We start from the raw sequence: 26146 nt of genomic DNA, 5'->3' as shown, positions 1-26146 counted from the left end.
GTATTTTTGTCAAACATTGGAGCTTTGTATTCATTCTGAAGGTTTAGTGTTATTAATATTGAATAAAAAGTAACTGGGATATATCATTGTTAATTATCATTCAAATTTTAGGTAAATTATTTTAATTTGCATCTTATAAGGATTTTATAAGGGAAATAAGGATTTTGGAGGTTGGTTATACAGGTTTGATTGACCAAAGGTTGACATGTATGTTTAAGCTTCACTCACAACCCGCCGTAAATATTTTGAACATGCATGGGTCACAGGGTTTGGTAGCTCACAGCCGTGCCACAGGGTCGCGGTGAACCTGGGGGAAAGTTTGGGGGAGGAGTTCGGGCAAAGTACTTGTCAAGTACAGGTTGCTCACCTGACTTTCTCAAGGCGTGGGAAAAATTGTGCCGTTATCCCGTGGAAAGCGTATATCTGACGCACATGATCAGTGTGTGTTCAGTGAGTGTGGAGTGTGTGAGACTTGCATTTTACCAGTTTCCTGCGCTACGAGTTCGGGCCGCACTTGTGAAGCGTGTGTGATGCATGTGATTAGCATGTTACAATCACTCATAACTTGCATGTGATACAAGCCAGGAGTGGGTATAAAACCAGTGTGTCTGCAGCATTCTGTATCTGTCTTTCGACTGAAGATCATTGAATAATTTGTGGGAATATATATTTTTTTAAATTCAGTTTAACGTTTAGAAAATGGGACCCAAGAAGCAGCGAGCAAAAGTGAAATAACCCAGCCTGAAACATCAGAGGGGGAGGAGGAGGAAGAATTTGATGATGATGGTAGCAGCACCGGCAAGCCCTGCACGGACAGGGAGAAGTTTGCCTTCAAGCTGGCAGAAGGCACAGCATCCCGCCAGAGGGATTTTCACAGATAAATACACATGTTTTCAAATTCATTTCAGTATCTATATGCTTATGTAATTAATATTATATATGCTGATTTTCATGTTTGCTTCTGCTAACGACGCCCAGAAGTGAGGACACTGCAATCCCATCATCGCTGTCAGGCCATTGTGCCATGCTCAGTGATGAGGACAAGGACATCCCGACACCCCGTCCCACCACTCAGCAGGAGCTGGAGCAGGACAGCAGCTCGGAGTCAAAGTGTGTTTCAGTGCTCAAACTGTTGGGCTATTTATTTGGTCTATTTAGGCTACGTTCACACTGCAGGCTGAAGTGACTCAAATCCGATCTTTTCGCCCATATGTGACCTGTATCCGATTTTTTATTGACAATATGAATGACACAGATCCGATTTTTTCAAATCCAACCCAGGCCGTTTGGATATGTGGTCCTAATTCCGATTCCTATCTGCTCTTTTCATATGCGACTTCAGTCTGAACCGCCAGGTCGCATTCATCCGACTTACATGTCATCAACAAGCCACAAATGTCACTATTCTGCGCTGAAGTAGGCGGCGGGTCTCTCAAAAAAAGTTACAACAACATGGCGCATAATCACGGGCGCAGATAGAGGGTGGGACTCATCCCACCCAGATTTAAATTCACCTCATTCAGTCCCCCCCCACTTATAGGGAGGAAAAAACGTCTATGCTGTCTTTCTTTGCATAAGGCAAACCTCACGGAAAAATCAAAAGACTAATTACCATTCAGTTTATTGAGGTGCACAGCAGTGTATACATAGTTGCAACAACTCACATAAAACAAAGACTGATATTCGGTTGGTTGAGCTGCGCAGACTGCACAGGTTGCGAGCTCGAGCTTGGTTGCTATGGTAACCCACAACAAGTTTGACAGGCATATCGGGGTTGGGGTTGGTTTGCTGGCAGCTCTGTCCCCCCCAGTTCAAAAAACGTATCTGCGCCCCTGCGCATGACATCAATGCGAGGGACGCTTCGGGCTGTGAAGGTTCTGAATCTTCTCAATGGAAGGACGCAGAGGTTGGGGAGCTGATTTCCATTTGGGGGGATACAGCTATTCAAGCTAGATTGGATGGGTCATACCGCAACCGGGCGGTTTTACTTCCGTAAACACTGGCCATGCTCACTGCGTGTGACGTCGTCGTATCCTGCAATGCGCATGCGGAACACTTTTAGGTCGCTTTTCATTCATACTGAGGATCACATACAAGTCGCATATATTTGTTAATGTGAACGACCTCACAAAAAAATCGGATTTCACAAAAAAATCGGAATTGAGCATTAAGCCTTGCAGTGTGAACGTAGCGTTAGTTGGGATTTTTTACAATGTAATAAAATGTGTTATTCCCTTATACTCATGTTTTATTATTTGAGGTTTGTATGGTAAATTAACATATACTCAAATAAAAACAGCAAATGAGGTGGTCTTCTTCCTTTCTACAATGCTACGCGCTACATCAGGGGTGAGGAACGTCCGGCCTCTGGGCCGTATACGGCCCACGAGACCGTTTGATCTGGTCCGCAAGATGATTTCATAATTACTTACAGGCTCACACACACACACACAAAAAAAAAAAAAAAAAATATATATATATATATATATATATATATATATATATATATATATATATATATATATATATATATATATAAAATCAGAAAAAAATAAGACTGCAATTAATAAAATAGGCAAGTGGTTGTCTTTCCAGGCCAAGGACAGGGTCCTGAACCCCACATGAACAGTTCGTGATCATGCACGGTCACGTCATTTAGCAGGCGTAGACAGACTGTTTAACAATTTCACCAAAACGCACCATGGCGAGTATGAAGAAGAGAAAGGTAGATGCAGAATGTCGTGCTTTTCAGGAAAAATGGACAAAATATTATTTTTTCGTGGAAGTAAAAGGCAAGTCAGTTTGCTTAGTTTGTGGGGAAGCACTTGCAGTGATGAAAAAGGCTAATCTGGAGCATCATTACACCACCAAACACGCCAAGCTGGACGAGCTGAAAGGACAAGTGCGTGTGGATAAAATTAATGCTCTTCGGCGGAGTTTGGGTGCCCAACAAGCAACATTCACAAGACCTCAAGGTAACCAAGAAAATGTTACACAGGCTAGTTTTGTGGTAAGTGAGCTAATCGCTAAGAAACTGAAACCACATTCAGAAGGGGAGTTTGTGAAGGAGTGCCTTGTTGCTGCCGCGGAACTGCTCGCACCGGACAAAGTGACACTTTTCCAAAGTGTCAGTTTGTCTCGAAGAACCGTCTCCGACTGGATTACTGACATGGCACAAGACATTGAGAAAACACTGAAGGATACCACGAGGGATTTTCAGTTTTTCTCATTTGCCTGCGACGAGACAACAGACATCACAAATACCACCCAACTCGCCATTTTTGTGTGTGGGATTACAGCTGAGTTTGATACACGGGAGGAAATGATGTCTTTGCAAGCCATGCATGGCACTACCAAAGGTGAGGATTTGTTTGAGTAAGTTCTTTTGGCTATGAACAATTTGACCTACAGTTTGACAAGCTAAGTGGACTGGCTACAGACGGAGCCCCAGCCATGGTTGGTGCGCAGAAAGGATTGACTGCATTGTTTAAAAAATAAATGAGTCATCTCAGTCTGGATCCAAATGAGTTGGTTGTGTGCCACTGTATCATACACCAAGAGAGCCTGTATGCACATTCCCTGAAGCTCAATAATGTGATTACTGTTGTTTTCACCATCAACTTCATTAAAAGCAGAGGACTTAACAGTATCCAGTTTAAAGAGCTACTGAGTGAGCTTGAGTCAGAGTATGGAGACCTGGTTTACCATTGTGAGGTGCAGTGGCTGAGTCGTGCAGATATGCTTGCACACTTCTACAACTTGATGGTAGAAGTAAAGCAGTTCATGGAGATGAAGGGCAAACCAGTCGCTGAACTCAGTGATAGCAAGTGCCTGTGTGATTTGGCCTTCATGGTGGACATTACCAAATACCTCTCAGAACTGAATGTTAAAGCATATACGCAGAGCCATGGCCTCACTTTCATTAATAAATGCCTTGAGACCTCAAGAATGGCACAGGAATAGTTTTAAGTGTTAACAATAAATCTAATATAGTAATTTTTATGATTAAAGTGATTTATATTGGTAGCGGTCTGAGTGAATGACCTTGACGTTCGTAACGTCACAACAGGAAGTCTATTGGTCTCATCACCATTTCCGCTATACTGAAACACAGAGCTGACTGCAACTCCGATCATCCATTTTGAGCTAATTTATCGCCATGCCACGTAGATGTGTTTTTGGCCAGTGCAGCAACATGACAGAAGATGGATTTACGTTGCATTCATGGCCCAAGAAGGTTCAAACTGCAAAGATTTGGACGCGTTTTGCGAGAAGTTCATGGGCACATTGGGTGGCTACGAAGTGGTCTCTCCTCTGCTCTGCACATTTTACTGAAGACTCGTATGAGACCTCTGATCTGTTGAGGAGCATTGGCTATAAGCCCGTATTGAAAGAGGGTGCAGTCCCAACAATTACAGAAAACTATGAGAAAAGGAAAGTATTTTATTTATTTATTTATTTATTTATTTATTAAAAGGAACGTGAGTTTAGTTGTACCAGTCCTCCCGGAGTGAGCCGAGGGTTGTTGCTAAAACCCAGGATGGGACAGGACATATCGCTCGGGCAGTGACCTCCCCGTGGTTGTTGCTAAAACCGCTGACGTCACACTCTGTCCCAGGTTTAAGTAATTGCCTGAGCCGAGCAGTAATGGCGGAGTACTCAGTATGAAGAAAAGTGAAAGAGTGGAGCAGCCGTCTGATTTCTAAACTGGATATTGCTGCCATCTCATCCTTACATGGAAGAAGTGAATGAACAGAGAACTGAACAAACAACTGAAAGTCAGATTGTTTCAAAAACAATCAGCCATAAGATCAGCCTTCAAGAAGCGAGAACACAGACGGGTAAGCTACGACTCATTTGGATAAAAAAACAAAAAAAACCCCACGTTGTTTACCTGCATTTAGATTAATACATGTAGCTTGTATTGTGTGTTTAAATTACCGATATAAAATTATTAATTTGCTTCAGAATGTGATTGTCTCAATTTCTCTGATTCTTTAATTGGCCTTTTACATTTTATCAGTGAAAATGCATGCATGTACATGTACGTTGCATAAGTTATAACACCTATCCTGTTTTAATGAGAGTCAACCCACAATCAATGAAGTCAAATCAGTCTTAGTTGAGCAAGTCGGTAATGGTATTTCTTACTTTCATCATAAATTTTTATTTATATGACTTTGGTCTATAGCTGTAAAAGGCCTTGGCCCGAAAACCGGTTCCTGCTGTGATGCACTCAGGGCTGGCTGGCTCAGCGGGGCAGCTCCAATGACAACTTTGCAGTCGATTTTCACTCTCAAAAAAAAAAAAAAAAAAAAATATATATATATATATATATATATATATATATATGCAACATACAAGAGTCAAGGATGGAGATACTATCCACTCAGAAATGCATTTAAAAATAAAGGCTCTGCGTATCTCCTTTAAGCTCCAAGGTCCCAACCAGCTTTTCAGCTCACTGTTTTCAAATGTGAAATCATTTGAAGCTAAACTGAAGCTGTGGAAAGTGCAACTGGAAAGGGGAAACACTGTGCACTTTCCTACTTTGCAAGAACAAAAGCCTGCTGTGACATCTGAATGTGCTGGGGAGTGTGCAAAACTACTCCAGGCCTTTGGAGAGAGGTTCCAGCTGATGAGAAGTTACAAGAAGGACCTGAACATATTTGCAACACCATTCAATGTGGAATCAGCTGATGTGCCTGACAACCTCATCTCATCTCATCTCATCTCATTATCTCTAGCCGCTTTATCCTTCTACAGGGTTGCAGGCAAGCTGGAGCCTATCCCAGCTGACTACGGGCGAAAGGCGGGGTACACCCTGGACAAGTCGCCAGGTCATCACAGGGCTGACACATAGACACAGACAACCATTCACACTCACATTCACACCTACGGTCAATTTAGAGTCACCAGTTAACCTAACCTGCATGTCTTTGGACTGTGGGGGAAACCGGAGCACCCGGAGGAAACCCACGCGGACACGGGGAGAACATGCAAACTCCACACAGAAAGGCCCTCGCCGGCCCCGGGGCTCGAACCCAGGACCTTCTTGCTGTGAGGCGACAGCGCTAACCACTACACCACCGTGCCGCCCTGCCTGACAACCTACAGCACGAATAATTGAGCTGCAAAGCAACAATGAGCTCAAAGCTAGGTACAACAACCTTCCTCTGCTTGAGTTCTACAAACTGTATGTGCATCCTGAGGATTTTCCCACTCTGAGGAGACATGCACTGACGTTTGCATCACTATTTGGGACAACCGACTGCTGTGAGCAGTTCTTCTCAAAACTGACCCTTGCAAAGAATCAGTTCCACTCAAGACTGACTGACCCAAACCTGGAAAACCAGCTGCGAGTAGCATTGTCATCTGTACCATCTGACATCAGACGCCTCACTAAAGAGAAGCAGTTCCAGCCTTCACATTAGGTCGGCCAGATATAATAATAACAATTGGTAAAATATTATTATATTGTAGCATCTTCATTACATAAAATGCTCAAAGTGCTTTACATCAGTACATATAAAATCAATAAAAACACAAGACCAAAAACAGAGCATTAAAACAATAAGGGGTGGATACAATTTAAAAAGAAAATGGGAAGATTAAAAAGGGATAAAATAGAAAGTAACACCAATAAAGTTGCTTTATTTGAATAGCATGAAAGAAAGCTAAAATAAATGGGCTGCATCTTAATTTTCAGCAGAGGTTATGGGTTAGAAAATGTAGTTTGGCCCCCACAGAATGTTATAAAGCTCAAAATGGCCCTTGATAGGAAAGAAGTTCCCCACCCCTGCGCTACATGATCGGTTCCTTGGTTCTTCTCCATTATATATACCCAGAGTCTTGCCCCTTGTGTCGCGTGCGGGTCGCGTGCGCTGCGTGCGGGTCATGTGCACTGCATGCGGGTCGCGTGCGCTGCGTGTGGGTAGCGTGCGCTGCGTGCGGGTAGCGTGCGCTGCGTGCATGCCACACATGGGGTAGAAAGTGAGATGCACTTCTGTCTTGCGGGCCACACAAATAGCAAGTGTGGAATACCTGTGTAATACTTCTGAGGCACGTCACTCATACAATGACCGTGCGTCACTCATGCGTCTTACTGTCATCGCAAAAAGCCCCTACTAGCTGTGCTTTTGACTTGGTTCAGGTCAAGTCAAGTTTATCTGTATAGCGCTTTTAACAATAAACATTGTCACAAAGTAGCTTTACAGAATTTGAACGACTTGAAACATGAGCTAATTTTATCCCTAATCTATCCCCAATGAGCAAGTCTGTGGCGACAGTGGCAAGGGAAAACTCCCTCAGACAACATGAGGAAGAAACCTCAAGAGGAACGAGACTCAAAAGGGAACCCATCCCCATCCGGGCAACAACAGACAACATGACTATAACATTAACAATACTAACATGAAGTCAGCTTCGTTGATGCTATAAAACCCCCACCGATGGAAACCCGAGCACAAAACCGTTCACGACAACCATAGTCCTAAAGTCAGCAAGTCAACTGCAGTCCCCAGCCACAAAAGCACCACTGCAAGAGTCCAGAGTGTCCTCCAGGCACGACCCCCAACTGTCCACATGGGGCCGTCCTCCACAGGAGCGATGCGATGAGACTCCAACCAGACACAGGGCACCAGGATGGATCAGGCAGGTCCGAGGAACAGAAGAGGTCAGCATCTCCATCCCAGAACCAAAATATAACTCAGAGGAACAGATTTGGTGGGGGGGAGAGAGAGGAAGAGAGAGAGAGAGAGAGAGAGAGAGAACACAGGTTGTTAGGTATGCCCAATGTCACCTGAATAAGTAGGAACAGTATACATATTGCACTGAGTACAAGTAGGGACTCCGGCAACTAACTATGAGAGCATAACTAAAAGGGGAGAGCCAGAAGGTAACACAGGCATGAGGGAGCCCCGGGACATAAAGCAGCAGCCACTACACCATCAACAAACTCGAGTGAGGAAACGAGTGGGGACTGACAGCATCCATACATCCCACTTTACCAAAACACTCTGTCTGAGGATCCTGCAGATCTACCCCTTTACCTCATAAACACCATTAACAAAAGGCTTGACTAAACAGATACATTTTCAGCTGAGACTTAAACGCTGAGACTGTCTGATTCCTGAACATTACTTGGAAGGCTGTTTCATAACTGTGGGGCTTTGTAAGAAAAGGCTCTGCCCCCTGATGTAGCCTTCACTATACGAGGTACCAGCAGATAGCCTGCACCTTTTGATCTAAGTAGGCATGGCGGGTCATAGAGGAGCAGAAATTCGCTCAGGTACTGTGGTGTGAGACCATTCAGTGTTTTAAAGGTCAATAGTAGTATTTTATAATCGATACGAAATTTGATTGGGAGCCAATGCAGTGTGGATAAGACAGGGGTGATGGGGTCATATTTTCTAGCTCTAGTAAGGACTCTTGCTGCTGCATTTTGAACTAACTGGAGCTTGTTTATGCACTTATTGGAACATCCAGACAGTAAGGCATTACAATAATCCAACCTGGAGGGAATGAAAGCATGAACTAGTTTTTCCGCGTCATGTAGTGACATTAAATTTCTTATCTTAGCAATATTTCTGAGATGAAAGAAAGCTATCCGGGTAATGGTATCAGTGTGTTTTGAATGAAAGACTGGGGTCAATAATCACTCCGAGGTCTTTTACTGCTGTACGTGAAGAAACAGAAAGGCCATCCAGAGTTACTGTGGAATCAGAAAGCTTACTTCTGGCTGCATGTGGTCCGGGTACAAGTACTTCAGTCTTGTCAGAGTTAAGCAGAAGGAAATTAATAAGCATTGTTTATTGTTTATTTGCACATAAAAGAAACAAGTCATTTTGTTAAAACAGAGAAAAAAGAACATGTAGGGGAAGACCAGAAACCTCCAAGGTTTTTCAAGGGTTTTCCCCTATACTATGATTAATTACTGTATGGTCATAACAATTTCTGTGATTATAACATACATACATAAATAAATAAGATCAAACAAAAGATAAAAGCAAATCATTATCGAAATACAAGAAAATAAGGAAAAACTAACGAACTAACTAACTTATGAGATAATACAATCAAATAACACATCAAATTAAACAGAAGTTAAAGAAAACCAAATACACAATTTAAACTAATAAGTAATAAATCATAAGGACAGTAGAAAAAGTTAAAAAAAGTAAATACCAAATCTTTACATATATAAGTAAACATAAACAAGAAAAACAAACAAATCAGGAGGTGGTAGTTGGCTTGTCTATGAAGTCATTTTTTATATATTTTTTGAAAGTGGGTCGGGACAAACAATTTCTTAGGGATTGACTTAAACTGTTCCATATGGAGGGGCCTCTAAACATTATTGTGAATTGCCTTAGATTAGATTTTGTCATTATTGGCCTTAAATTGTTTTGCTGTCTGGCACTATGACTATGGATATCTAAATTGAATTTGAATAAATCCTTGTAATGCTCTGGTAAATAAGAACTTTTATGGATTACTTTATGAACGAAAATGGCTGTTTGAAGTTTGTTTATGTCATATACTGTCAAGACTTTCAGATCGTAAAATAGAGTCGCTGAGTTTGCTAAGAAAGAGACATTTAATGCAATTCTCACAAAGCGCTTTTGTAACTGGTACAGTGGTTTGATGGAAGTAGTATAATATGTATTTGCCTAGATAATATTGCAATATGTTAAACAGGAGTATATCAAGCTGTAATACAAAGTCATAAATATTTTACGTGAAAGGCAACTTGCAACTTGTCTTATGATTCCAATATTCTTGTAAATCTGTTTGCAAATATGATCAATATGAAACTTCCATGTGAGTTTTTCATCTATTATGACTCCAAGAAAACGTGTATTAATTACCTGTTTAATGGGTTTGTCATCTATGAATATCTTAGCCATTTCTATACTCATCTCATCTCTCTATACTGTATTTCTTATTTCTTCCTGTAAAGATTATGAAATTTGTTTTATCTATATTGATGGACAACTTATTTGCCTTGAACCAGTGATTTAGCCTGCCTAGTTCATCATTTATCGTTATTATAAGTGTATCAAAATTTTTATGAGACATGAATAGATTAGTATCGTCTGCAAATAGTAATGTAAAGAGTTTGTCTGATACCAAAGCGAGGTCATTCACATAAATCAAGAACAAAAGAGGACCAAGTATGGATCCTTGAGGGACTCCACATGTTACAGTTTTATGGGATGAGACAAAACTTACTAAAAACATATTGCTTTCTATCTGACAGATAATCTTTTAACCATTGGAAGGCAAAACCTTTAAAACCATAGGAGTTTAGTTTATTGAATAGTATATTGTGATCTACAGTGTCAAAAGCTTTATATAAGTCGAGAAAAATTCCGACGGTAAATTCGTTATTTTCCAGCATCCAGTGTCTAATGTCCTTACAGCTGCCCAAAGTGATAATTTTTAGGGTTATAGCTGTGCAAAGTGATAATTTTTTAGGGTTGTAGCTGCGCAAAGTGATTCGTGTTCAGGTTATAGCTTCACAACATGATTCATGAGGCGCGCGCACACTCACTCCAAAGCTGTGCTTTCCACAGCACAAAAGCGGCTCCGTTTCCAAAACTGCACACTACACTCGGACAGTGGAAATCCATCAGGGTCATTGACAGGGCTCTCCTTCCTTCCACTCAGCCCAGAGCGCTTACAGCGGCCACGCCGTTTCTCAGCCCGTTTTTACACACGGCATCGCACAAAGCGCGCAGCCCGCCGGCTCGAGCCGCACCGTGCTGTTTTATGGCCACTGCGCGACACGCTCGGTCTGTACCTGGGCCTGCTGGAGCTCGGGAGGAACGAGAAAGCCCGTTCTCGCTACACGTGTGCTCGATCGCTTTGGATCTTGTCTTCCGAGTCTTATTTTCACCGAGAAACGCCGTGAGAAAACACAAGTGCGAGTGTGTGACGGCAGCGCGCTCACTCAGCGGCAGCGCGGTTGAGTCTCAAACGTTCTCATGAGCGCTTTTAAGCCCCGCCCCCGGCCTCCGTTTCCCACACAGGGTTTCACTCGCTTCCGCTCCGGAGCTCCGAGACAGATGGCAGAAGTCGCTCCCGCCGCCGCGCCGGCCAAAGCGCCCAAGAAGAAAGCAGCTTCAAAGAGCAAGAAATCAGGCCCGAGCGTCGGCGAGCTCATCATCAAAGCGGTTTCTGCATTGCAGGAGAGGAGCGGCGTGTCCCTCTCCGCCTTGAAGAAAGCTTTACAGGCCGCCGGATACGATGTGGAGAAGAACAACTCCCGCGTCAAAATCGCCGTCAGGAACCTTGTGAGGAAAAGCGTCCTGGTGCAGACCAAAGGGACCGGTGCGTCTGGCTCTTTCAAGCTGAACAAGACGCAGACCGAAGGCAAGAACCCCGCCAAGAAAGCCGCGCCCAAAGCCAGAAAGGTGGCCGCCAAAAAGCCAACCGCCGCTAAGAAGTTAGCGGCCAAGAAACCCGCCGCCAAGAGCCCGAAGAAGGCGAAAAAACCGTCGACCCCCAAAAAGGCTGCCAAGAGCGCGAAGAAGACAAAAACTGCCAAGCCCAAAGCCGTAAAGCCCAAAACGGCCAAGGCGAAAAAGGCGGCCCCCAGAAAGAAGTAAACATGTTTGTTTGAGTAATGTTTTCTTTCCCTAAACGGCTCTTTTAAGAGCCACCCATGTTTTCGTTGAAAGAGCAGTATTCCATATTCACTCAGGATATCAGATGCTGCTGATTGTTGTGGTGGAGTTGATTCCTGCTTTACAAAATGGTGACAGGAGGGCGCTGGGAGAACATGAACTGAGTCAGAGCTGATGGAACTAATAACAATTTACATTTCTGTACATCGATATATAAACTTTATAATATATATATATATATATATATATATATATATATATATATATATATATATTCCCTTCTTTCCTTTTTCATATCTCTCTGTCTCTTACACACACACCCGTGGGATGGTTGTCATGCAGGCTGATGCTGGAATTTGACGGCATGTTTGTGATTGGTTGTTCTGCCACAACGATCTTAACCAATCAGAGAGTAGCCGTGTTGTCTTTATCACAGAGGGCACAAGCTGTAGCGCTTTTTATTTCAGAGTTGTTCCTGCAACGGATCTGAGCAGCAGAATGAGCGGAAGAGGAAAGACTGGCAAGGCTCGAGCCAAGGCCAAGACTCGTTCATCCAGAGCCGGGCTCCAGTTTCCCGTGGGCCGTGTCCACAGGCTCCTGCGGAAAGGCAACTATGCCGAGCGTGTCGGCGCCGGCGCTCCAGTTTATCTGGCTGCCGTGCTGGAGTACCTGACTGCTGAGATCCTGGAGTTGGCCGGTAACGCCGCTCGTGACAACAAGAAGACTCGCATCATTCCCCGCCACTTACAGCTCGCTGTGCGCAATGACGAGGAGCTGAACAAACTGCTTGGCGGAGTGACCATCGCTCAGGGTGGTGTGCTGCCGAACATTCAGGCGGTGCTTTTGCCCAAAAAGACCGAGAAGGCCGTCAAGACCAAATAAATTCACACACTGCTGCGTTCGTCAGTCCCCAAAGGCTCTTTTCAGAGCCACCGATCTATGCTCAAAAAGTGCACTTTTTTAAATCCTTTCCCAGGTTTTGGGGTATTTCATAGCTCTAGCATAAAAGGAATTCATAAACAATATAATCATGTGGTGTTAGTAGTAATGATGCATTTTATTTATAAAGCATTTTAGTTGTAATAGTATAGCATAATAATAGTAGTGTGCTGGCGATAAAGGAAGGTGAAAATAGATTATGACGGCGCTGTCCGTGCGGCGATTGAACCTACAAAATGCGCTAAGCTGCGCTGTTGGCTCTGCGGAGCTGCACGAGCGACAATCAATTAGGGACAGGTGTGGCTGTGTTTCAAACTTTGTCGGCGGGAAAAGACAGTCCAATAGCGAATAGGTGACGCAACGCGTTCTCTCCAATGACAGGCGACCGCGTTCAAGACGCCCAATGAGTGCAGGGCGCTGTTAGAGTTGAAAAAGCCAGTGTCCGCCGGTGCCATTTATTCTGTTTCTCATCTGTGAAGTGCAGAGCTCGACGCCATGGCAAGAACCAAGCAGACGGCCCATAAATCCACTGGTGGCAAGGCGCCCAGGAAGCAGCTCACCACGAAGGCTGCCCGCAAGAGCGCCCCCGCTACCGGCGGCGTGAAGAAGCCTCACCGTTACAGGCCTGGCACCGTGGCTCTGAGGGAGATCCGCCGTTATCAGAAATCTACTGAGCTGTCCACTAACTAATCCACTAACCTGTGTGCTATCCATGCCAAGAGAGTGACCATCATGCCCAAGGACATTTAGCTGGCACGCCATATTCGCGGAGAGCGCGCTTAAACGCGGACTCCGTCTAACGCACACAAAGGCTCTTTTAAGAGCCACCTCACTGTCTCACAGAAACGAGCCCGTCTCCATCCCCTGCATGGAACACTGTTCTGTTTGAGCTCACGGTTCGAGTGGAGTCGGAGCAGTGAAACAGAACAGCTGTTAGGACACAGTGGCCAGAGTTCTAGAACTCCTCGCGGTTTGACTGACAGGTTTTTGTCCCCGTCCTTTTAGATATTGTGGTGTCTGAGCGCCGCTTCAGTAATCAGAAGAGAGAAGCAGAAAGTTTTCTCCGCTGCTTGGAAATGAGCAAAGGTAATGCTGTATTTAATAATTGGTCTATATGTATCAAGAACAAATCCTTGTTGGTATTTCAATACATTTATCACTTCACACACGTTTTGTGTTTTTAACAATGGACATTGTCACAAGGCAGATTTCCATTTATCCACAGAGACAAATAAAACATTTTAAATAACTCAGTGCAGCACCCATATGATTTTTACTCGGTTATTTTCGCTTTGTAAGTAAAATAGCTCCTTTATTTACTCATTGATGGAGGTTGGTTTTCCTGATGTGGCAACTGTTCTCGCTGTATCTCCCGTAAATAAATATTTATTCAATTCTGCATTTATTATAAAACAAAGAAACAGCACAGAGAGACACACACGAATTTGCTCTTCTATGAGAAAGTGGGTGGCTCTTAAAAGAGCCGTTAGGTTGCTGAAGGCGGCCGCAGCAGCAGTGCACTTTACTTGGAGCTGGTGTACTTGGTGACGGCCTTTGTGCCCTCGGACACGGCGTGCTTGGCCAGCTCGCCAGGCAATAAAAGGCGCACATCAGTCTGGATCTCTCTGGAGGTGATGGTGGAGCGCTTGTTGTAGTGAGCCAGACGAGAGGACTCACCGGCGATACGCTCGAAAATGTCATTGACGAAGGAGTTCATGATGCCCATAGCCTTAGACGAGATGCCGGTGTCGAGATGAGCCTGCTTCAGGACCTTGTACACGTAGATAGCGTAGCTCTCCTTCCTGGACTTTCTGCACTTCTTGCCTCCTTTACCAGCCGCCTTGGTCACGGCTTTCTTGGAGCCCTTCTTGGGCGCGCTTTTAGGTGGCTCCTACCGCTCCGCCCACTTCCTTCCCCTCCGCCTCGCTTTGTCTCCCTTCCTGCCGTTTTATATTCACAGCACTGTTGGAGAATTATATACAGTGGTGCTTAAAAGTTTGTGAACCCTTTAGAATTTTCTATATTTCTGCAAAAATATGACCCAAAACATCATCAGATTTTCACACAAGTCCTAAAAGTAGATAAACAGAACCCAGTTAAACAAATGAGACAAAAATATTATACTTGGTCATTTATTTATTGAGGAAAATGATCCAATATTACATATCTGTGAGTGGCAAAAGTATGTGAACCTTTGCTTTCAGTATCTGATGTGACCCCCTTGTGCAGCAATAACTGCAAGTAAATGTTTCCGGTATCTGTTGATCAGTCCTGCACACCGGCTTGGAGGAATTTTAGCCCGTTCTTCCATACAGAACAGCTTCAACTCTGGGATGTTGGTGGGTTTCCTCACATGAACTGCTCGCTTCAGGTCCTTCCACAACATTTTGATTGGATTAAGGTCAGGACTTTGACTTGACCATTCCAAAACATGAACTTTATTCTTCTTTAACCATTCTTTGGTAGAACGACTTGTGTGCTTAGGGTCATTGTCTTGCTGCATGACCCACCTTCTCTTGAAATTCAGTTCGTGGACAGATGTCCTGACATTTTCCTTTAGAATTCCCTGGTATAATTCAGAATTCATTGCTGCATCAATGATGGCAAGCCGTCCTGGCCCAGATGCAGCAAAACAGGCCCAAAACACGATACTACCACCACCATGTTTCACAGATGGGATAAGGTTGTTATGCTGGAATGCAGTGTTTTCCTTTCTCCAAACTTAACGCTTCTCATTTCAACCAAATTGTTCTATTTTGGCCTCAGCCGTCCACAAAACATTTTCCCAATAGCCTTCTGGCTTGTCCATATGATCTTTAGCAAACTGCAGACAAGCAGCAAGTTTTTTGGAGAGCAGTGGCTTTCTCCTTGCAACCCTGTCATGCACACCATTGTTGTTCAGTGTTCTCCTGATGGTGGACTCATGAGCATTAACATTAGCCAATGTGAGAGAGGCCTTCAGTTGCTTAGAAGTTACCCTGGGGTCCTTTGTGACCTCGCCAACTATTACACGCCTTGCTCTTGGAGTGATCTTTGTTGGTTGACCACTCCTGGGGAGGGTAACAATGGTCTTGAATTTCCTCCATTTGTACACAATCTGTCTGACTGTGGATTGGTGGAGTCCAAACTCTTTAGAGATGGTTTTGTAACCTTTTCCAGCCTGATGAGCATCAACAACGCTTTTTCTGAGGTCCTCAGAAATCTCCTTTTTTTTGTGCCATGATACACTTGCACAAACGTGTTGTGAAGATCAGACTTTGATAGATCCCTGTTCTTTAAATAAAACAGGGTGCCCACTCACACCTGATTTGTCATCCAATTGATTGAAAACACCGGACTCTCATTTCACCTTCAAATTAACTGCTAATCCTAGAGGTTCACATACTTTTGCCACTCACAGATATGTAATATTGGATCATTTTCCTCAATAAATAAATGACTAAGTATCATATTTTTGTCTAATTTGTTTAACTGGGTTCTCTTTATCTACTTTTAGGACTTGTGTGAAATTCTGATGATGTTTTGGGTCATATTTATGCAGAAATATAGAAAATTCTAAAGGGTTCACAAACTTTCAAGCACCACTGTATATCATGTAAAATGCACCCTATTCTTATATTTCAATAACCACCATCTGTTACACACACATTCATATAGAAGCGATTAAATATTACTTGTGCCTGGTGTTTTATATGCTTAGCTTTGTTTAATTAAAAAAAACCTATAAGCACTACTCCACCTCATGGAGAAAGAGCTCTTTGTAGATATTTGGGTGGCTATTAAAAGAGCCGTTGTGTTGGTGCGGTTCAGTGTCGGAGCGTTTAACCGCCGAAGCCGTACAGAGTGCATCCCTGGCATTTCAGGCCGTACACCACATCCATAGCGGTGACGGTCTTTCTCTTGGCATGCTCTGTGTAAGTGACGGCGTCGCGGCTCACGTTCTCCAGGAACACTTTCAGCACACCGCGGGTCTCTTTGTAGATCAGACCGGAAATGCGTTTCACACCGCCACGGCGAGCCAGACGGTGAATAGCTGGCTTGGTGATTCCCTGGATGTTGTCGCAAAGAACTTTCCGGTGCTGCTTAGCGCCTCCTTTCCCGAGCCCCTTGCCGCCCTTTCCTCTGCCAGACATCGCGCTGCTCTCTCCAATTCAAGCCGCTCAGCTCATGTCACTGCGCAGCGCCCACAGCCTTTATACACTCTCTACAGGACCGAGTTGAGACCCGGAGTGGGCGGGCCTCAGGCCTAAGAACAACGGTCCCACAGTAAAACACATTCAAAAAGAAACAGAACGCCACAGCTTTTCACTGGCGAGCGCATTCTTCATCCTTTCTGTGCACAGAAACATTATCATTCACATTTATTTTTTACGCCATTTTGATGGGCTGAGCGAACTGCAAACAACTGCCGACAGATCATGGTCTGCTCATGCGCAGTTACTCCCTGTCAACAAACAAACAGCCATCACTGTAATGAGGTTAGTAAAAGCACTCTGTGTTTGTGCAACATTGGCGTTCCCTTTTGAGCCCGTCTGTGGCTTCAAGGCCCGGATTCTAAACTCCTCGGTCCACTACAGTTACAGGTCGCAGAACGCAGAACATCACCTTATTACTCGGCCTGGCACTCAGCTCTGATCCACACCGATGTCTGTGTACACTGTTAACAGAGCCGACGCTTCACCACACAAGTACCCTCGAAAAAACGCTGCCTTGTTTTTCTTCCTCCCCCAACCTAAACGCTGGGTCGAGACTGTGGGGTCATATTCTTGGGTTATTTTAACTCATTCTGAGTTGCTTTCTATAACCCAGCTGCTGGCTTAGTGGTTGAGGACAGTCAGATATGATGCAATCTACCCAGCAGCTGCGTCCATTTAAATCGGTCGTTATAGTATTTGCGCTACATTACAATAAAAAAAAAGCTATTCTTCCAACTGTCCTGTCCAGTATCTTTCAAAATGCACTGGAAAAGGGCTGATTTTGGAGGGCAATAAACAAAGTGGTTTCAGCGGATCAGCAGAGTGGCGATCCACAGACAGAAGGGAACCGACAGGGAAGGGAATGGACAGTCAATGGGACAAGGAACCGCAAGCCATAACCAGCTGTTTCTAAGCTCCTTCCCCTGCTGATTTTCAGCGATGATTGTGAATGATCTGATTAATTAACATAAACAAATAATGCTTTGTTTGTGACGACCATGTTGTGTAGTTTTGTGTAGTTTTAACAGCTAGGCATTGTCCAGTGTGCTCAGGCATGGTCACTTCTAATTTTGCACAGCTGTTGGGCTGCTGTTGAGTCGAAACACCCCAGCTGCTGGGTCACACTACATTTAAAAGCACTGTTTTTTCCCCAATGAACAGTCTTTGTGCCCGGAAAGACGACGACTGGCAAGGGGGCAGTTTAAAGCTACACAGGTTAAGGGTTGTAATATTATGATGTGCTTATACAAACTCTCCCTGCTGTAAAGGCAGCAAAATTACAGGGAAAAATTTATTCACAGTTAGCCAGTTTGCATGGTGATACAGGTGGTGAATGTCAATCCTTATTCGTATTGACACAGATATCATCAAATGTTACGACATGTTGCTGCTACTTTTCTTCATTGAGACAGACATGTTGATTTTGTTTTGACAGATGTGTGTTTTTCCTGCAGCCTTTGTATGCATATAAACGGACAGCTGTGTCAAAAACAAACTTGCAAAATAGGAGCTTCACGAGCTCACAGATGGTTTTGGAGGTAAACATGTAATTGCTGGAAGTTTCTGCAATGGAAAACTACAATACTTATATTTACTTATAAATACTTATAAAGGAGTAGATCTGGAGGGTCCTCAGATTTATGCCGCTTTTCCACTACAAACGCGGCTGAGCCGTGCCGTGCCGAGTCGAGCTGAGTCGAGCTGAGCGGGGCTATTGAAGTTGCATTTCGACTACAACCGCGCTGAACCGTGCTGGCTGGAAGTGGGTGGACACATTGGGTGGAGTTAGCAAAAGTGAGTGGACGTCACGTGATGTCGTTAAGCAGCGCAAACAGTGACATCAGTGACAGTGGCGGAACAAGTCAGAGCCGGGCCGGGGGCGGGGCAAATGACCGGGCATTTTATTAAAGCTTATCATAACATCATTTTAGGCTACAAAATGTCCGCAACTGCGGTGTTTACCAATTTCAACACTACCGGGTGCAACTATGTTATTTAGTACATCAAGTCCTTCAAACGAACATGTAACTCAGAAACAAAAAACATTAGGATACTGTACATGGCTCATAATAAAACATCAATAGCCTATACTGCGCACATTATTTGAAGGGCATACGAATGAGCGCTCAGAGGTTGCAACGGTGACAGGAAGAGTCAGAAATAAAAGGAGGGCGGTGCAAACCTCACTGAATGCACTGTGTTTACCAATTTCAACACTACGGGGTGCAACTATGTTATTTTGTACATTAAGTCCTTCAAACGAACATGTAACTCAAACAAAAAAACATTAGGCGACATACTGTACATGACTCATAATAAAACATCAATAGCCTACTGCGCGCATTATTTGAAGGGCATACGGCGAGCCTTGCGCTCCGCGAACTCGTCCACGATGCTCTGTATGTCACTGATTCAGTGATCTTTTAAGCGGTAGTCTCACGACCCGAATAGTAAACAATAAACATGGAGGACATGGAGTCGTTAGTGTTGCTGGTCTTGGTGCTGTGGCTTGTTGTCACCGACAACGCCAACAGATACTGGCAAGAGCGTATAGATGAGGCGAGGCGCATAAGGCTTCAGAAATTCTTGTAATTCGTAATTATTCTTCTTCCGGGTTTGCAGTGTTTACAGATCCCAGCGCGCTCGCGGGGCGTGTGTGGGCATGTGAGGACACGCCTCCTCACCAATCAGTGCACAGGGGAGTGTCTGCTCACGCTTCCAGCCTCACTCAGCACGGCTTGGCTCGCTTCAGCCCCACTCCAAAACGGTGCGAGTTTTAGGGGCTAAGCAGGGCTGAAACGAGCTGAGTCGTGCTGGTTTTTGGTAGTCGAAACGCGAGCCGTGTCGGGCTGAAGTGAGCTGAAGCGAGCTGAAGTGAGCTGAAAAAGGGTAGTGGAAAAGGGCCAATAGAGTGTTTTGGTAAACTGGGATGTATGGATGCTGTCAGTCCCCACTCGCTTGCTCACTCGAGTTTGTTGACGGTGTAGTGGCTGGCTGCTTTATGTCCCAGGGCTCCCTCATGCCTGTGTTACCTTCTGGCTCTCTCCTTTTAGTTATGCTGTCATAGTTAGTTGCCGGAGTCCCTGCTTGTACTCGGTGCAATATGTATACTGTTCCTACTTATTCAGGTGACATTGGGCATACCTAACAACCTGTGTTTTTTTTCCCTCCCCCCCACCCCAAATCTGTCCCTCTGAATTACATGGAGTCAACAGGAAATCTTTTGGTGGAGAGGGTGGAGACCTCGACTGGCTATCATAGCCTGCAGGGAATCGGCCGTCAGACATTCTGTCGCATGTCCCAGACCCGGTGAAATGTAACTGAATTGTCTTGGCCAGCCCTAAGGGTCCCATCTGCATCTCATCATTGCTGAGGAGTGTGCTCCCATCACCCAATCAAGCATCCAGCCAGAGCAGGTCATGATATATTTTACCATATTAACATGCCATTGTTGTGTGTTATGCCTAATGTAAAGACTCTCGTCTCTGCGAGCCTACCACACAGATTTAATACTTGACATTTTTAGGGCATACCTAACAACGTGTTTTCTTTCTCTCTCTCTCCCCCCCCCCCCCCCCCCAATCTGTTCCTCTGAGTTACATGTTGATCCTGGGATTGAGATGCTGGCCTCTTCTGCCCCTCGGACCTGCTTGATCCATCCTGGTGCCCTGTGTCTGGTCGGAGTTTTATCGCACCGCTCCTGTGAAGGACGGCCCCATGAGGACAGTTGAGGGTTATACCTGTTAAAACTGTTAATATTATAGTCAGGCTGTCTGTTGTTGCCCAAATGAGGATGGGTTCCCTTTTGAGTCTGGTTCCTCTCGATGTTTCTTCCTCATGTCGTCTGAGGGAGTTTTTCCTTGCCACCATCGCCACAGGCTTGCTCATTGGGGATAGATTAGGGATAAAATTAGCTCATGTTTTAAGTTGTTCAAATTCTGTAAAGCTGCTTTGCGACAATGTTTATTGTTAAAAGCGCTATACAAATAAACTTGATTTGATTTGATATTTATCAACAATAGTATCCAATATAATACACAGTAAAATGTGTATTGTGTGTCTGTGGATAAGGGCTGGGATCGCAGTGGGTTAGCTGTATAATTTGTGCCATTATAAGACCCACAACGTACAACTACTGTTTTCTGTGTTTCAGGTGAGGCAGTAGATGAGGAGAGTTTTCTTCTTTTAGATGAGGGCCCCATTGCGAGTCTCATTCCCAAAATTGCCCTCCGATCACAATTTCTAAAACACTACAGAGAATTCATCAGTAACTAATGTGACCACAGCAAATAGCTCTACTGAATATGTGAATAAAACAGCATATGTTGGTTTTCGCTGCAAAATACGGATGTGCGGTGCACAGTGCCAATTAGGCATCTGAATATTTTCAGTGTTATGAAAATGGCTGTACCAGAACTTTTACATTGATTAGGTTGTCCAGAAGACACCTTCTTAAGCATCGTTCTCAAACTGAACACTGTTTTTGTAGGATATCAAATGATCCAGTATGGACCCTTTTCACGTGACGTCATGACAAACGCGGCTGCCATTTTGGACATGTACTACCAGTAGTTTACCACAGCCAACATTGAGGAACGGCAGCAAAGAAAGTTTTTACTTTCAGCAAGACTTCCATCATGCCACTATATTGTTGTGCACCTGGATGTAGTAACCATCAACAAACAAGGCAAGGTTTATCATTTTATCGGATCCCGATGGAGAAGATGGATAGCGGCCATTAACAGGAAAGATTGGCAGCCCTCGGCATACCAACGCTTGTGTAGTGACCACTTTGTTGGAGGGAAGACGAATAAAATTAGCCAGAAAAGGGATTACATTGCTGTTAACATTCTGTGGCGGCGAGTGTGTAACCAAATAGGTTAAAATAACCCATTGTAACCTCTTTGTTCTTCTGTAGTAGCTATTGTTGACTAGCTAATGTCAACAACATATGTTACTGTAGCAATGTTTACGTTCAGTCATTTGGATGACTGTTAAAACCTTTCAGTCTCAAGTTTTTCCTTTACTGTATTTACTAGTTTACTGTAATTATGATCCGGCAGCTATTTACACCAGATCCAGTGTAAATAGCTGCCGGAGCCAACGTCCGAGGTTCCGGAGGGTGCTCCGGCTTGCTCCCCCTCAAATTAAGCAGCGCGCTCTGGCTTGCTCCCGGAGTGCTCCGGCCGAGGTTCCGGAGCGCGCTCCGGCTTGCTCCCGGAGTGCTCCGGCCGAGGTTCCGGAGCGTGCTCCGGCTTGCTCCCCCTCAAATTAAGCAGCGCGCTCCGGCTTGCTCTCGGAGTGCTTTGGCTGAGGTTCCGGAGCGTGCTCCGGCTTGCTCCCCCTCAAATTAAGCAGGGCACTCCGGCTTGCTCTCGGAGTGCTCCGGCTGAGGTTCCGGAGCGTGCTCCGGCTTGCTCCCCCTCAAAATAAGCAGCGCGCTCCGGAGTGCTCCGGCCGAGGTTCCGGAGCGCGCTCCGGCTTGCTCCCTCTCAAATTAAGCAGCGCGCTCCGGAGTGCTCCGGCCGAGGTTCCGGAGCGCGCTCCGGCTTGCTCCCTCTCAAATTAAGCAGCGCGCTCCGGCTTGCTCCTGGAGTGCTCCGGCCGAGGTTCCGGAGCGCGCTCCGCCTTGCTCCTGGAGTGCTCCGGCCGAGGTTCCGGAGCGCGCTCCGGCTTGCTCCCCCTCAAATTAAGCAGGGCACTCCGGCTTGCTCCCGGAGTGCTCCAGCCGAGGTTCCGGAGTGTGCTCCGGCTTGCTCCCCCTCAAATTAAGCAGCGCGCTCCGGCTTGCTCTCGGAGTGCTCTGGCCGAGGTTCCGGAGCGTGATCCGGCTTGCTCCCCCTCAAATTAAGCAGGGCACTCCGGCTTGTTCCCTGAGTGCTCCGGCCGAGGTTCTGGAGCGTGCTCCGGCTTGCTCCCCCTCAAATTAAGCAGCGCGCTCCGGCTTGCTCCCGGAGTGCTCCGGCCGAGGTTCTGGAGCATGCTCCGGCTTGCTCCCCCTCAAATTAAGCAGCGCGCTCCAGCTTGCTCCCGGAGTGCTCCGGCCGAGGTTCTGGAGCGCGCTTTGGCTTGCTCCCCCTCAAATTAAGCAGCGCGCTCTGGCTTGCTCCCGGAGTGCTCCGGCCGAGGTTCCAGAGCGCGCTCCGGCTTGCTCCCGAAGTGCTCCGGCCAAGGTTCTGGAGCGCGCTCCGGCTTGCTCCCCCTCAAATTAAGCAGGACACTCCGGCTTGCTCCCAGAGTGCTCCGGCCGAGGTTCCAGAGCGCGCTCCGGCTTGCTCCCGGAGTGCTCCGGCCAAGGTTCTGGAGCGCGCTCCGGCTTGCTCCCCCTCAAATTAAGCAGGACACTCCGGCTTGCTCCCAGAGTGCTCCGGCCGAGGTTCCGGAGCGTGATCCGGCTTGCTCCCCCTCAAATTAAGCAGCGTGTTCTGGCTTGCTCCTGGAGTGCTCCGGCCAAGGTTCCGGAGCGCGCTCCAGCTTGCTCCCCCTCAGATTAAGCAGCGCGCTCCGGCTTGCTCCCGGAGTGCTCCGGCCGAGGTTCTGGAGCGCGCTTCGGCTTGCTCCCCTTCAAATTAAGCAGCGCGCTCTGGCTTGCTCCCGGAGTGCTCCGGCCGAGGTTCCAGAGCGCGCTCCGGCTTGCTCCCGGAGTGCTCCGGCCAAGGTTCTGGAGCGCGCTTCGGCTTGCTCCCCTTCAAATTAAGCAGCGCGCTCCGGCTTGCTCCTGGAGTGCTCCGGCCGAGGTTCTGGAGCATGCTCCGGCTTGCTCCCCCTCAAATTAAGCAGCGCGCTCCAGCTTGCTCCCGGAGTGCTCCGGCCGAGGTTCTGGAGCGCGCTTCGGCTTGCTCCCCCTCAAATTAAGCAGCGCGCTCTGGCTTGCTCCCGGAGTGCTCCGGCCGAGGTTCCAGAGCACGCTCCGGCTTGCTCCCGGAGTGCTCCGGCCAAGGTTCTGGAGCGCGCTCCGGCTTGCTCCCCCTCAAATTAAGCAGGACACTCCGGCTTGCTCCCAGAGTGCTCCGGCCGAGGTTCCGGAGCGTGATCCGGCTTGCTCCCCCTCAAATTAAGCAGCGTGTTCCGGCTTGCTCCTGGAGTGCTCCGGCCAAGGTTCCGGAGCGTGCTCCAGCTTGCTCCCCCTCAAATTAAGCAGCTCGCTCCGGCTTGCTCCCGGAGTGCTCCGGCCGAGGTTCTGGAGCATGCTCCGGCTTGCTCCCCCTCAAATTATGCAGCGTGCTCCGGCTTGCTCCTGGAGTGCTCCGGCCAAGGTTCCGGAGCGCGCTCCAGCTTGCTCCCCCTCAAATTAAGCAGCGCGCTCCGGCTTGCTCCCGGAGTGCTCCGGCCGAGGTTCTGGAGCACGCTTCGGCTTGCTCCCCTTCAAATTAAGCAGCGCGCTCTGGCTTGCTCCCGGAGTGCTCCGGCCGAGGTTCCAGAGCGCGCTCCGGCTTGCTCCCGGAGTGCTCCGGCCAAGGTTCTGGAGCGCGCTCCGGCTTGCTCCCCCTCAAATTAAGCAGCGTGTTCCGGCTTGCTCCTGGAGTGCTCCGGCCAAGGTTCCGGAGCGCGCTCCAGCTTGCTCCCCCTCAAATTAAGCAGCTCGCTCCGGCTTGCTCCCGGAGTGCTCCGGCCGAGGTTCTGGAGCATGCTCCGGCTTGCTCCCCCTCAAATTAAGCAGCGCGCTCCGGAAGCTGGAGCGCGCTGCTTAATTTGAGGGGGAGCAAGCCGGAGGGTACGTCAGTGAACAATCCTGGTGGAAGCAGGTAAACGTCCTTCTCTAAGCCTGCTAACCTCAATTTTTGCAAATACCTCTCCCTCTGCTCGCCCTGTAAATGCCCTACGTCGCTGGATAGTGAAGGTGTTTTCTGCATCTTGCTCCTTTTTCTTTTATGTTTTTCGTTTGTCGCCTTCCTCGCATTCAAACTGATTCGAGCCGAAGTTCACTACGTCCAAAATGGTGGTCGCGTTTAGGAAGGTCACATGACTGAAAAGGGTCTCTAGCCATTTCAGCTCCATGATACTGAGGGGGAGTCCTGTGTATAGCCAAGATGGTGGAGGGGGTGTCCCTGACACAGATGACCTGGTACAAGGGATTGCACTCGGCTATTCAGCCCTGCACATGTGACGTAGTCAGACGGCAATCATAACATGCCAATTTCAATTTCCAAGTGGTGCCGTCCCGCCTGGGACAGTTAAGATAAAATAATTTTAAAATAGACAAAATAGTTATATAAACATCAATGAACATGCCACTAATTTATCTAAGTTACCTGCAGCAGCACAGAAAGGAATGCAATAACAAATATCAGACCTTACTTTATCAGTTCTCACGAATGCAACATTTAATACAGAATCTATAAAGTTCTAAATTCACTGCATTTTCACCAACACTAACCTCATTCTTAAACTCCAAGTTTCATTTACAGGGAAATCTTATTCATTTCACCAGTTGGGCAAAATAAACCAACATGCAGAACATCAAACCCATCTGTCAAAATAAAGCCAGTGCTCTAATGAACACACTCAGCACTGTCGACTCCCAGGCCTTTTCTTCTCTATAAACACAATGCTCACAGTAAATGGGGGTTTAAGGCCCATCATCTTCCCAATCTGGGTTACAGTAAATGTATATACATCGACACTCTGTTTTGACCAGATCGATGTATTTATTTAGTTTTGTGATTATTTATTTTGATTATTTTTGATCTACACATAACTACTTAATTTATTACATGTCTACAGTATTCCTCAATTCACACTCCAGTGTTGATCAAACTGCCATGCAGTACAGTGGGTTGAACGCAGGCATTAATACACAATGGTGACAAATAAACCCATGCTCTTCACATCTCTCATGGATGAATGGGATGGGAGCGGCATGCATCCATATCCTACATTACAATTAATGGATCATTTCATTATTTCAACCAATTTATTGACTGAAAATGCAGCGAGTCAATTTTCCAAATGTGGCCACATGAGGGAAACCAACAGCCATCCAATACAACATCAGTTATTATTATTATTATTATTAATAAATACATTTTCGGGCGGCACTGTGGTGTAGTGGTTAGCGCTGTCGCCTCACAGCAAGAAGGTCTGGGTTCGAGCCCCGTAGCCGGCGAGGGCCTTTCTGTGTGGAGTTTGCATGTTCTCCCCGTGTCCGCGTGGGTTTCCTCCAGGTGCTCCGGTTTCCCCCACAGTCCAAAGACATGCAGGTTAGGTTAACTGGTGACTCTAAATTGACCGTAGGTGTGAGTGTGAATGGTTGTCTGTGTCTATGTGTCAGCCCTGTGATGACCTGGCGACTTGTCCAGGGTGTACCCCGCCTTTCGCCTGTAGTCAGCTGGGATAGGCTCCAGCTTGCCTGCGACCCTGTAGAAGGATAAAGTGGCTAGA

General features: G+C 46.2%; 3 protein-coding genes and 1 pseudogene across 3 annotated transcripts in view; 2 read left to right on the top strand and 2 right to left on the bottom strand.

Moving 5' to 3' along the window:
* LOC132867727 (histone H2AX-like) overlaps positions 1–12512 on the top strand; it is a 323797-nt pseudogene extending 311285 nt beyond the window's left edge.
* Positions 11046–11612, top strand: LOC132867740 (histone H1-like). Its single transcript, XM_060900754.1, has one exon. It carries the CDS (start codon positions 11070–11072, stop codon positions 11610–11612), a length of 543 nt encoding a protein of 180 aa, XP_060756737.1. The 5' UTR covers positions 11046–11069.
* Positions 12513–14091: 1579 nt separating the features above from the next.
* Positions 14092–14457, bottom strand: LOC132868077 (histone H2B-like; the record flags this gene model as incomplete). Its single annotated transcript, XM_060901042.1, has 1 exon — positions 14092–14457. A coding segment is annotated over one exon (366 nt), but the record flags the coding sequence as incomplete, so codon positions are not given.
* Positions 14458–16390: 1933 nt separating this feature from the next.
* The window catches only part of LOC132867784 (histone H3-like), a 1068851-nt gene continuing 1059095 nt past the window's right edge, over positions 16391–26146 (bottom strand). Inside the window, exon 3 of the mRNA XM_060900787.1 lies at positions 16391–16706. Coding sequence (XP_060756770.1) covers positions 16391–16706 — 316 coding nt within the window. The remainder of the gene's footprint in view (positions 16707–26146) is intronic.

This window comes from Neoarius graeffei, chromosome 19 (assembly GCF_027579695.1).
Source record: "Neoarius graeffei isolate fNeoGra1 chromosome 19, fNeoGra1.pri, whole genome shotgun sequence".
Lineage (NCBI taxonomy): Eukaryota > Metazoa > Chordata > Actinopteri > Siluriformes > Ariidae > Neoarius > Neoarius graeffei.
This window is presented reverse-complemented; position numbering and strand designations above follow the sequence as displayed.

Excerpts from the sequence above, each read along its gene's own strand:
- LOC132867740 (XM_060900754.1), top strand. The coding sequence starts at position 11,070 with ATGGCAGAAGTCGCTCCCGCCGCCGCGCCGGCCAAAGCGCCCAAGAAG.